The sequence below is a fragment of the Chelonus insularis genome, unplaced genomic scaffold (genome assembly GCF_013357705.1).
Source record: "Chelonus insularis isolate UGA/USDA-ARS -01 unplaced genomic scaffold, ASM1335770v1 contig_323_pilon, whole genome shotgun sequence".
NCBI classification, from domain to species: domain Eukaryota; kingdom Metazoa; phylum Arthropoda; class Insecta; order Hymenoptera; family Braconidae; genus Chelonus; species Chelonus insularis.
In genome coordinates, this window is record NW_023276493.1 from 370,341 (window position 1) to 382,848 (window position 12,508).

At 31.3% G+C, this 12,508-nt stretch overlaps 3 protein-coding genes across 3 annotated transcripts; 2 read left to right on the forward strand and 1 right to left on the reverse strand.

Moving 5' to 3' along the window:
- Positions 1-344: 344 nt before the first annotated feature.
- On the forward strand, positions 345-2,503 carry UQCR-C2 (Ubiquinol-cytochrome c reductase core protein 2). The gene is made up of 7 exons (XM_035081253.1): positions 345-494; positions 673-809; positions 890-1,081; positions 1,163-1,379; positions 1,439-1,870; positions 1,945-2,166; positions 2,249-2,503. The coding sequence occupies exons 1-7, from the start codon at positions 450-452 to the stop codon at positions 2,330-2,332; spliced, it is 1,329 nt and encodes a 442-aa protein (XP_034937144.1). The 5' UTR covers positions 345-449; the 3' UTR covers positions 2,333-2,503.
- On the reverse strand, positions 2,213-4,706 carry LOC118065765 (nucleolar protein 11). The gene is made up of 4 exons (XM_035081252.1): positions 4,497-4,706; positions 3,865-4,396; positions 2,760-3,781; positions 2,213-2,680 (listed from the first exon to the last, which is right to left on the reverse strand). Exons 1-4 carry the CDS (start codon positions 4,626-4,628, stop codon positions 2,552-2,554), a joined length of 1,815 nt encoding a protein of 604 aa, XP_034937143.1. The 5' UTR covers positions 4,629-4,706; the 3' UTR covers positions 2,213-2,551.
- Positions 4,707-6,746: 2,040 nt separating this feature from the next.
- LOC118065807 (uncharacterized) lies at positions 6,747-12,346 on the forward strand. The gene is made up of 5 exons (XM_035081327.1): positions 6,747-6,792; positions 8,927-9,080; positions 10,012-10,243; positions 10,381-10,770; positions 10,885-12,346. The coding sequence occupies exons 1-5, from the start codon at positions 6,747-6,749 to the stop codon at positions 12,115-12,117; spliced, it is 2,055 nt and encodes a 684-aa protein (XP_034937218.1). The 3' UTR covers positions 12,118-12,346.
- The last annotated feature ends 162 nt before the right edge of the window (positions 12,347-12,508 follow it).

The window sequence follows — 12,508 nt, forward strand, 5'->3', positions numbered from 1 at the left end:
TTGTGTAAATTATTTCATTTGATCTAATGGTTTTTTCGTACATCAGAAGAGTGAGTGATTAGTATAACAATAATACAAAGTATTCGTAAACAATTAAAAGTTATATAATAACTTACGCAAATTAACTAGTGAATAATATAAAAATTGTTGACAAACATTATGTTAGAAGAATAATAATTAAATAAATTTATTTGTGAAGTCACGCTGAAATGTTTCTTCTTATGAGCAGAGAGGAGACTTGATGAGCAGATTTTTTTTTATTTTACAATGTTGGTATTGTTACTATTACACATATACATATATGGTATGCTATATGTTCATGTGACATAACTTAGCCTGTAGAGGCGCATCGAAAACGTAGTAGTAGCCATCTTTCGGTAATGTCTCTAACGCCGGACGATCCTTGAGAAAAGGGTCTGTCGTGAAAAGTTTTTTGGAAAATCAGAAAAATGGCTTGTTCGGCAGTACGAGTTCCAATTTTGCGTAATCCATCAGTAAGCAAAGCATTTTTTTCTAGTTGTACTTTAATTCATTCATGATACTGGTGTTAACAGAATCGTATAGATTAATTCAAATTAGGTGTCCATATTTATTTCTTGTCGACTGTTATGTAAAACCTCACTGTAACCTTAACGAAATTTTATTTATTCACTTCATAATATAAAATTTTAGGTACGAAATTATGCGGCTGCTGCAAAAGCTGCTCAAGTGTCATCTCCATCATCAGATCATCAAGTCTTAGCCAATAAAATTACCTGTGCTGCACTTGACAACAATAGTCCAATCGCTCAAGTGTCAATAGTTTTTAAGTAAGATTCTACTTTGTATTAAAAAAAGAGTTAGTGTCAATTAATGATTTCAATTTAATTAAAATACAATTTTTATATAGAGCTGGTTCTCGAAATGAGACATACGAAACTCAGGGTATTACTCATCTTATACGATTAGCAGCTGGATTGACCACATCTCGATCATCAACTTTTGGTATCATACGAAATATTCAACAGCTTGGTGGAAATTTATTTGCAGCAGCAGATCGAGAATCGATTGCTTATACTCTCCAAGTAACTCGGAATAATCTGTAAGTGTTTTATATTTATAATATTACTTAAAATTATAAAATACAATAAGAAGTACATTCAATATTTATTCTGAAAATTAGGGAAAAGGCATTTATGTTCTTAGAAGATACAGCAACACGTCAAGTATTCAAACCATGGGAGATTTCTGATATGGAGCCACGAATTCGTTATGATCGTGGATTAGCTTCTAATCAAACTAGACTTATTGAATATTTACATAAAGCTGCTTATCGCACAGGGTTAGGTTATTCTTTAATCATACCTAAACGACAAATTGGAAAATTTTCCACTGAAGCGGTAAGTATTAAAATAAGATGAAAAAAAAAAGTTTTATGTTAAAAATGTTCTCTTTACAGCTCCAACATCATGTTAACACTTGGTTTACGGGATCAAGGTGTGCAGTAGTTGGTACAGGAGTACCTTTGAATGTTCTAAATTCCTTTGCAAGTTCATTACAACTTCCATCAGGAAATCCAACTTCTTCTCCATCTAAATATTGGGGTGGTGAAATTCGTAAAGAACGTGATTCACCTCTTGCTAGTGTGGCAATTGCTGTTGAGAGTGCTGGATTTGACAAAGACAAGGAAGCCCTGGCATTTGCTGTTTTACAATTAGCAGCTGGAATCGGGCCTCAAGTTAAATGGGGAAATAGTGTAACTCCTCTTCAAAAAGCTGTTGGTTCTGCTGCAGATGGTAATCCATTTGCAGTTGCGGCTTTCAATGCTAGCTATACTGATTCTGGACTTTTTGGAGTCATGATAGAAGCTCCATCTAGTATTGCAGGAGCGGTATGTATTTATATAATGAATTTTTTTGTCATAAAATGAGAACAATTCGTAATTATAAAATTTTAATATATTAGGTAACGAAAGCTGCTTATAAATGGATGGCGTCGCCAAACTTGACAGATGCTGATATTAACAGAGGAAAAGTACAACTAAAAACCATGATTTTGGATTCTGCTGACACGCAGATGGGTCAATTAGAAAATCTTATTGAACAGACTATTTACAAAGGTCATCCAGTGTCTCTCGCTGCTCTTGCTGCTGAAGTTGATAATATTTCTGCTGCAGATGTTAAGAAAGTAAGTGTATTGAATGGAAAAATATATTGGAAAAAATCAAATCAAATTGAATAAAAATTAATTACAATTTATTGCTTAATAGGTAGCAGGAAAACTTAGCGGTAAACCTTCAATGGCAGCGTTCGGTAATCTTTCAACAGTTCCACATGTGGATCAATTGAGTTAGATCGTAGAATCTAACATTCCACCGTTGCTAGTATCAAGATAATTATTTATAATTTCTGAATATAAACAAAAAAAACTGAAACATCATTTATGTGATGTGATGAACTTTACATCCGATTACTTATTATGTAATTGTGTATATATAAAATAAAGAGTTAAATAGTTAAATTAATCAGTAAAAAAATTTTTACATATCTTTATTAATAATTTTGTTTTCTTATCAATATAATTTAACTTCTTCTATTGAATAAAATTTAGTGCAGTTCGTCCGTGTAGGTTTCAGTGGTTTTCCACTCATAAACCTTTGAATCATTGGTCTTAAATCCTCGATGTCTTTCAACGTTTGAAACTAAAAATAATAAAAAATTATTTATAAAAAATTCAGATTTTCATAGAAAAATGTTTTTTATAACATAAATTTTACTTACATGATCGTCTAAAATGTTTTTTAATTTATCAAGAAGAACATAGACTTCTGGATCTTTTGATAAAAGATAATATTGATAGTGGGAATCGAATAAAAGACCGATCCATTCATATAATTGTTTATCACTTGGTTCAGTGTCACATTTACTAATTTCAGTTGATTGAAGTTTATCTGACAAATATTTAATTAACCACAAAACATCATTAAAAGTCAATGCAGATTTCAAATGAGTTAATACAGAAAAATCAGTAAAACTTAAACAGAATATTTGATCCAAAAATTGATTTTTAGTTGTATATTTAGCAACTTTATGTGAATTATCTGTTCCATTTTGTACTGGTACAAATGTATCATCCAAACTTTTAAGTCCAAATATTAAAAGATCAACTAACATCTTCTCAGGAAGATCTTTCAAATTTTTAATACACCATAAAATAGATGAAATATTTTTCGATTCAATAAGCTGAGGAATCACAGCTTGATAAATAGCAGCATCACTTTCTCCTTCATGAACCAAAGCATTTATTTGTTTTGCTATTTTAGGAGGTATATTGGTAAAAGACAATCTATTCGGTAGAGAAAAATCTTGCCAATTTGCTACAACAGATTCTTGTATCTCTACAACGTCATTGTCTTCATTTTTTGCTATTTCTTCTCGATTTGATTTCAATGATCCAAGCATTGCTTCTATTCTTTGATATGCTAACCGATATGGAACAACAGCTAAATGCCTATTTGCTGCTAGAAGTAATTTATCGTCAATTTGCCATAGCTTGGCATCCTTCGTATATAGTTTGAGCTTTTGTGTGGCCTGAGCAATTTTGAACTGTATATTATAAATCATTAGAATGGCACCTTCCTCGTTAGCATCAGCACCATACATAGCAACTGTTGTTTCATTTAAGGCTGTCATAATAACTGGATGATTGGTACTAATAGAAGAAAGTACACTAACAAGTATTCCAGGTGGAGGATCTGAACATGAGCTTATTAAAGGATAACTGTACAATCGACCGTGAGACCCTATAATGTCAATAATTTTAAGATAGAATTTAGACTTAATAGAATAATGTAAATTTTTTATAACAATTGAAATCTATACTTACATAAAGTTAGAAGATACGCGTTATTTTTTTCACATAAGACAACATGTCCAACGAGTTGTTCTGATGTTCTTTTTAATTCTATTCGTGAAATATGATCTAGATTTTCCACAAATGTTTCCTCGTGAAGATTAACAATAACATAATTATACATAGCTCCAATTTTCGTTAAAGCACATAAATAAGTTCTATTGTTGACTTGAATTAATTTACAATCTTGTATTTTTTCATCATTTTGAAGAACTTTAGAATCAAGCCACGTTTTTCGATTAGCTAATGCCCATTTTAAAGATGCTGTCGACCCATCCTGTCGTACTAATACTGGAGAATGATTATTTAAAAGTATTATGGAATTAAATGCAGAGTGAAATTTATGTCCTTTTACTTTATCTAAATCTACTTCTTCATCGCTCCAAGTTCGAATATATTTTTCATTAAATATTGCTACATATCGTTCAGTTTCTCTGTCATAAACAACTTGAGAGGTTAGGCGTGTTTTCGTTGACCAACTGTTTACTTGTTTTAAATCTTGAAGCTAAAAAATAAAGAATTATTTAAAAATAAACTATTCACAAGTATTTTAACGATAAATTATACATTTTATTATAATAAATGTATTATTTATATTAACTAACCTTATATCTTATCACTATATTTCGTCCTAAAGTAACAATAGCACATCCTGGATTTTGATCTTTTTCGACTCCCAATAAACTTTGTTGATCAATCAAAGGACACAATGTATAATATGAACATAATTTAGCCATTATGACTTTAAAAAAAATATAAAAACAATCAAATTGTTTCAAATAACATGCCGTCAATGAGCACGTTGTGTAAATCACTTCTGGATCTACATACCGACTGGATTGCTTTCATGATATGGCAGATTTAATTATGGCGCGAAATTCAAATGAAAGAATTTTAGTTTGTTTATGGAACTCATATTTATCGGAAACTGATCGTTTCCTGTTGCATGAGTTTAGACTATCAGCTTCCAACTTCCAACTTCCGTTTAGCACAGGATGCAATTATTTTAAAGCTTAGACATTTCGGTTTATAGAATTTATATTTTTCGGGGAATAATTATTAAATTCTTGCTTGAAAATTAGGGTTATCTTTTTTCAATACGTCTATGATATATAGAAATAGCTATAAAGAGGTATGTACATAAATCACAAGATAGGTAATATGCAATACGTAAAAATAAAGCATGTGGTTTTTAGAGAAATTATGATGTGTACCTTACACAATGTAAGTTAGACATAGATATCAAAGAAAGTCATGACAATGATTCCATTACGATGACACTGGGGCGTCTACCAATCTAAATCAATTTTTGCTAAACGACCGTTAAATTCAGTAGGGAGTGCAGATGTTTTTTTCTATTCAATTTCTTCAAGTTTTCACTCGATGCCCACCCAAGTGAGATTTCTCAATTTAACCTCATCCACGCATCACAAATCTTTCATGAGGAGTCAAACTGACAAAGCTTTTGGACAATCACTAACCGACAAGAGATTTCGTGACAAAAGGCCTAAGGATAAAATACGAACACATTTGATTTCTCTATACCTCTCGCATCTTCCGGATGCAATTGTCGGGAGATTCTATTCTATTATGTATGTGGTTAATTCAAGAAGACTCTTTGCTTATTTGGAAAACTTTTTGATGAATACATCAGAGTAGAAAGAAAAATTTAGACTTCAAAGTTCATTTAAAAGAACCACAGGAGATTGTTTGAAAAGTAAATATTAAATTAAATGTTTTTTTACGAATATGTCTCAATCAATATCCTTCGGAAGGAAAATATTTATTCAGAAGACAATTACATTATCATATTAAGAACCTATAAGAATAACCATCAACAAGTTAAATTTTTTAAATAATAGAAAAAATATTTTGTAGGTTTATACTTTTGAAAATGATATCATACTACTTATTTACGTTGTTCTAGTGTATGAGTAAAGTACACTGGTTGATTTAATATTATTATAATCTAATATGTGTCAATTTATACAATGTTTTTTATGATTTCGAAATTGATAAAAATAAATTTTGTTCCAGGTGGATTGTCTCTGTCAATGGTGTCTCATTATATATTTTAGAAACATTTCTTCATGGTTCAGTATTATTTTTAAGTTTAGTAGTTAAAATTTAAAAAAAAACCTGAGTCATGTAATTGTAATACGAAATAATGCTCTACTTCGAATTATTAGTTTAGTCTAAAATCAACAAAGACTTTCTTTAATTAGAAATAATAATTATCTTAAAGGTAAATATCTATGTTTATTCTCTTCTAATAATACATAGTAAACCCTTAAATGATTCTTTCATGCTTATGAAAAGTCGAAAATTTCTGACAACATTCTTATCTATCTTTAAAGAATCATTTTTAAGGAATGAACTAACAGCTAAGTAAAATAGTCATTTTATCATTTTGAAGGTTGTCTCATGAGATTTTTAAAGTATACAAGGCCGAATAAATTTGTTAGTAAAAGATAACTGCAACATGGTGAAGCCTTGGTCCCTCACAGCGGGTTTCTCTGATGCCTACCAAAGAGAATTTTTAAGTTCAATCGTTACTCCGAAATCTCTCTGTCAGCTTCTAGCGTAGAGGTTGCCATCAGGAGCTCTACACATCGTTAGGAGAGGGGACTAAACTATAAAGCTATGGGGTTGGTCTCTCATAGCCAACAGTTCCTCAGAAGGTTTTGGACCTTTCATGCTCTATGAGTTCATTTTTTACAGTGCATGTGTACACGAGGATCCATCAATGTACACAGTGTTTAATATTTATTATGCATTAGTGATTAGTTCAAAGAGTGATTAAAAAGTGTATTAATAATTATCATTCGACTGGAAATAATTTATAATTATTCATCATGATAACTTGGATCATATTTTTTAACATTTTAACATTAGTTTTTGGTGAGTTTAGTAGTCACTTTATTATTGTTTTTTTTTTAATTAAGTAGATTCACAATTATGGAATTTTGAATATTGTTTTAATTGGGGGAAACAAATATTTTTTTATTATTCCATAAATATTGACTCATTTATTAAAATTATTTTATAAGTTTCTATAACATAAATACTGATAATTTTTGATTCTTTATTTATGTTATTTACTTGAATTTCTAATGTTTTAATTATTTTATTACTAAACAATTAACTTATGAATCTTTTTGATGGTTGATTGCTATTAGTGTCACTTGAAAAAAATTATAGATTGTCATTCTATATGGAAAATCATAATTTTTCTCATATAAAATAATTTAAACAATTCAGACGTTGATAGATTTATGCTTAGTAACCTCTTCATCAAAAATAAGTTGACAAGATGATGACTTAGTAAAATAAAAAAAAATGCTTTTCCCATTAAATTTCAAGCATTGACTGACATAACTTCACGTCTTCAAGAGATTCTTTTTCTTCAGTTAGCATACCAATCGAAACAATAGCAAAATGAGGGGGTTGATTATCAAAAATTCTTATAAAAACAGGATACTCTATTCTCAGTTTAAGACTAGCGTCGTCATGGGAATAAATTATTTTTAAAAAATTCTTCAAGTCAATTTTCCTCTATTTTTCGTTACGCTCAATTTTATAAAGATGTCAAACATTTTAGTTTCAATAGGAAAAAAAAAACGACATACGAGTCGAAGCACATGTTTTTTTCGTTACAGTTGATTTTTTGGAGCTAAAGTCTATACCTTCCTGACAATAGTTCACACGGTCCTTTAATAAGAGATTTTTTTTCATGTCTCCTTATTTACTTTCACTAGCTTTAGATAATCCTAGATTGAACTATGTACCGAAACGACCATGAATTTTTTCGTCTGTTTGTCTCCCTTATTTGTATTCTCACCCTCAATCAAAATACAGATAATTAATGTATTTAATGCTTTTGTTGATATGTTGGATTTTTAATATTAGTATTGAATAATAATCATACATGTAAAAAGAATTAACAGAAGGTGACAATCAACAAGTTTTAACAGGATGACAATGAATTCAAGAGTAAACTTTTCTGCAATAATCTTTTAATTGATTCGCATCACGACTCTTGGACAATATAAATAATGAAATTCTTCATTCATTGATCTACAACTCACGTCTTCTCTTTTTTTTTCTTCGTCTTTACTTACGGCTTGATGGAATAAATAGCAAGTCAAGACGGTGAAAGAGGTGTTATTATTATTATCATTACCAAGAAGTTTGCGAATAAGAATTAAAATATCAGACGATGAAAATGTCATAGGCATTTCCTGAAATTTACTTATGGGTCAAAAATCCAAATAAAAAGCTTTTTACCTGGTTAAAGATTGTCACCTGGTCCTTTCAGACTCGCATTTTCTTCATTTGGGAGGCTGAAAATTTCAGGTAGTAGCATTGAGAGTAAATCTAGGGGGAAAGAGTGTATTGATAATCCAATATAGAAGAATATTTATCTTTTTGGATCTGTCAGATCTTAAATCTTTGGTTATACCAGCGGGTGGCCCCTTCCACTTGCAAGAGACCTACCTGCTTCAACATTTCTTTACTCTCTGCTCTCTGGGGCATCACAAGAAGCCAATGAAGAGAGCAGAAAGAAATAAGGTATCCCGTGGTTGTGTACCCTACGACCTACATGGGAAATCTGGACGAATATGACACAAATTTATCGTTGAGCATTCACACCAACTCAAATAAACGTGTAGCACAACGACGCTTTGTTTTTTGGGACTAGCGCGTACCCTTTACCATAAGACACCCTCTAAATAGAAAAGGAAAGAGAAATAAAAGAGAACTTCTATCTGCTCCCTCAATGAATGATGGTACACGAAATGCCGCAATAAAAATATTTACATGGGACCCGAACTGGATGAGACTAAAATTAATTGAGTCGGATTTTGTCTTAGATGGGTCTTTCTTACCCTCAATTCTTACTAGTATATCTACACATGTGGCATAAATCAGACAGAGGAAATAAGACCAAACTTTTTGATCCCAAATCTGCAACTTTATTACTTTAGACATAAGAAATATCATTTACTGAGTGTTTTATGGTTTATTTCCGCAGGATTCGGTCAAGGCTATGGAGCTTGGAGCAGTGGATGGTTTGATCAGAGTGGTGAACGCTGTGAAACGGCTATCAAGGAAATAGTCATTGAAGATCGAGCAACAATTGTTGACGAGACGCCAGACAGACTTCAGGCCACTTGGCTATCTCAAGAGTATGTCTCCTTACTTTTTCATCTTCTATATGTGGAATGCTTTTTATTTTTTTTTTAACTTGACACTAGTTGCCACTTTCTTTCATTATAAACATATGGCGTGTGAATTCTAAGAATCTTTTTAGGCTCTCATCATTCTTAATGGCCTGCAACTGGATAAAATCATTAGGCAATAGTAAGAGTATTTAACAAAAAAAATGCCGAGACGAATGATTTTTTATTCTTGATCGTAATTTTTTTTTCAAAGATTGTGTAGAATTGATTTACTGCTTTTTTTCTGAATATAAGATGTCATTATAAAAAATATTAATTCTCACTGACGATTTTTATTACATATAATGGTGATATATTGATTGATGGATAGATTCATAATAATTGAATTTAGAAAATCGATGAAAAACTGCATGTATTGTCAATCAATAAATGCATTCAAAATTTTTAACATTAGTCATATATATGAATATATAGAAGATGGATGGTTTTTCGTCTTTTCAATGTCACTTTTTCTCATTTTACATAGAACGAAGGATGTGATTTTTTTTTACCATCGTTTTCCCAACTCCAAAACGCAGCCAAACCCAAACAGTGTCATTATTTACGAGTTCTCTATACTCACTTTCACTTTTGCTTCGGTATCTTAAAGTTTTTGTATTGTTTGACTCTTTATTTTCGAATATTCTCACCAAAAAGATGAGAGGAATTCGTTGAATATTGGAAACTTAAAAAAAATTTGGAGCAGTCAGCTGATTCAATATTGTTAATTCCTCCCTAATAATAATGTTTACATATACTGTTTTTTTAATTATTAATCTTCTTTGTTGTTTCTATTTATTAAGCTGAACCAATTTTAAAAGACTTTCGAGTGTTTTCTTAGGATGATAATCTGTCAACAAGAACAAAAATTGATTTTAGTTATTTTCTCTTTGAACAGATGCGAAGTCCGAGCTGGTCCAGAATATGTAATCAGGAAGTATACATTTTTCAAGAATGGTACCTTCCTCTTACTAAGGCATCACTATGCTGAAGAATCATGTAGTGTAGCAACACATACCGTCAGTGCAAGAGGTGTGATTAAGCTTTTGTCACCATCCGGATTAGCTCCTGGTGCGACGGAAGCAAGATATCAACTGGATCGTGTTCACATTACTCCACTCACTAGACAGGTCAATAAAAATATCTTTTTATTATTTAAATACATTTTTTTTTTTAATTTCTTAATAATTATTTATTCGATAAAATTTTGATTTAAAATTAATTTATATTTCATAAAAATAATATTAGAATAAACGAATACTTACAGGTAGCTCACAAATTTGGTCATCGAGTAAATGTAACTTGTACCCCTCAACCGAAATGGAGGCCATATGCTCCTCATGTAGTCTACGAACAACCGTCTCAACGATCTTCCAATTTTCTGTGGGAAGTGCCAACATACAATTCTTTTCAACGACATTTATCTTCAAGAAAACATCGTGGCTTAGACTGTCTTGAACCTCTGGGAATTAATTTCAATGAATTAAAACTTGTAAGAATACAGAAGAAACCTATGACTTCAACTTTTTTTGGATTTGGATCTAATGGTCAACCACGAGTTGAATTGATGCTTGGTAGTTTACCGCCTAATGTTTATTCAAAAAAGACTCATAGATCCACATCGTTACAAGCTAACACTCTTCTTCGTAGTGATACGGTAAATATTTTTTATAATTATTTCATCTTTATTGAAAAAAAAAAATTTCAATATAAATTTCTTATTTTAGTATTATAGTAAAAATATATAATTTGAAATGTTTTATTTTACTAGACACACGGATGTTTGGTATGTGGTGCAATATCTCGAGGAACAGAGAGTAGTCCACCACTTCTTCATGAGGTAGCAGCGCTTCCAGCGTTGTTAGGTGGTTCGTGGATTTCATCAAGTTGTGAAAGTTGTGAGGGTGGTTTGTGGATTAAACGTCAGTTACAATTCTATTCCGGAGATATTTTATGGACTGGCCGATGGGATTATTATTCGGACTCTAAATGTATGAATTTTCTTTACGCCGTAACAGCTGCAGGAAGTTATATCCAGCGAGCTGGAAGACAAAAGCGACACAGGATGCCGATAAATGACGTTCCCACAACATTTGATAGTCCTTTAAAAGGTTCAAGTGACTTGATATCTATTACAAGTAGTGATGAAAGTAAAATTGAAGCATTAATAGGAGCTCGAGATTTTTTACGTGCTAAAAGAAACCTTAACGGAGATTCTATGGATAAAAAATGGGATATGGACTGGATAAAAGCCACAGCAAAAAGATTATTGGATATCAAAGGAACAAAAGGAAATTTCCAACCGGAAATCATAATAAATACAGAAAAATCAAAGAAACAAGACGATTCTACTACAACAGTAAAACCTGTAGAAAGCACTACAATAGACCTAGATCTTGATGGAAAAGCGAGGAGAAGTTTACACGCTGGTGATTCTTATCGACATTTACTTCAAAACGCTCAACCATCAATTGCGGAATCCTTTACATTAATGTTAAGAGGTAATCAACGCCATGAGGACACTACGAAGAAGCCATCAATTTCAATAATACCAGCCGGTTCTACTGAACTAGACCTACATGTTGCTGAAAGCCTTTTAATTGCTGGAGATCTCTCAATAGCTGCTCGTTGCGGTGCTCAAATTATAGATGATGGACGAGGATTAAGAGTTCGACCTTTAAATATATGGCCGCGTAATTGTGTTAAGCATGCACTCGAAGCACCATCTACTCTTGGATTGAGAGCTAGATTGGGTGTTAATTGGAGTGGTCAGTACACTCTTTTACTTGGACCACGTGATGATAGTCTTTGGGAAGCTCCTCTACGTCAATGTGGACCAACTCCAGCATATAATCCCGTACTCCGTGCTCATTTACGACAAAGTTTAGGGTATAGGTATGGTTTATTCGTTTCATCTAAATCATCTGACTCTAACAACAATTATCCTTTCACTCAAGTGTTAGGTTTATTATTTTCATATCTCTTTTACGTACTTTTCAGATAAATTTAATGAATATGAAAATAATTGTAAATAAAAGTTAGTAATAATTACTGTAAATATGTAAATAAATAAATCATGTGCATGGTAAATACGATTTTTCGTATTTTAACCAACACATTTCAGTGACTAATTACCAATAATATGCCAGTAACAAAAATAATATAATTTTGCTAGCGTTAAATTTTTTTTAATAATTTACTATTCTAAGTAATGAAGCTCAGTGTAATGACTGATAAGGGACAAGTCTCCAGTAAATAGTTTAAAACATCAAGTTAGATGATAAATATTTATAAACAATATTGTACATTTTTGTATATAACTTTCACAGTGATATTGTATAATTGGATGTAAAATATTATTAAAAATGTAGTTTAATTTACAAAAGATATATTTA

Bases quoted from the DNA above. Each gene is read 5' to 3' on its own strand.
- UQCR-C2 (XM_035081253.1), top strand. From the start codon at position 450: ATGGCTTGTTCGGCAGTACGAGTTCCAATTTTGCGTAATCCATCA. The intron at 495-672 runs GTAAGCAAAGCA...ATAAAATTTTAG, and splicing joins CAATTTTGCGTAATCCATCA to GTACGAAATTATGCGGCTGC. The intron at 1,871-1,944 runs GTATGTATTTAT...TTAATATATTAG, and splicing joins CATCTAGTATTGCAGGAGCG to GTAACGAAAGCTGCTTATAA.
- LOC118065765 (XM_035081252.1), bottom strand. From the start codon at position 4,628: ATGGCTAAATTATGTTCATATTATACATTGTGTCCTTTGATTGATCAA. The intron at 3,782-3,864 runs GTAAGTATAGAT...TTGACATTATAG, and splicing joins CGCGTATCTTCTAACTTTAT to GGTCTCACGGTCGATTGTAC. The intron at 2,681-2,759 runs GTAAGTAAAATT...TATTATTTTTAG, and splicing joins AAAACATTTTAGACGATCAT to TTTCAAACGTTGAAAGACAT.
- LOC118065807 (XM_035081327.1), top strand. From the start codon at position 6,747: ATGATAACTTGGATCATATTTTTTAACATTTTAACATTAGTTTTTG. The intron at 6,793-8,926 runs GTGAGTTTAGTA...TTATTTCCGCAG, and splicing joins CATTTTAACATTAGTTTTTG to GATTCGGTCAAGGCTATGGA. The intron at 10,771-10,884 runs GTAAATATTTTT...TTATTTTACTAG, and splicing joins CTCTTCTTCGTAGTGATACG to ACACACGGATGTTTGGTATG.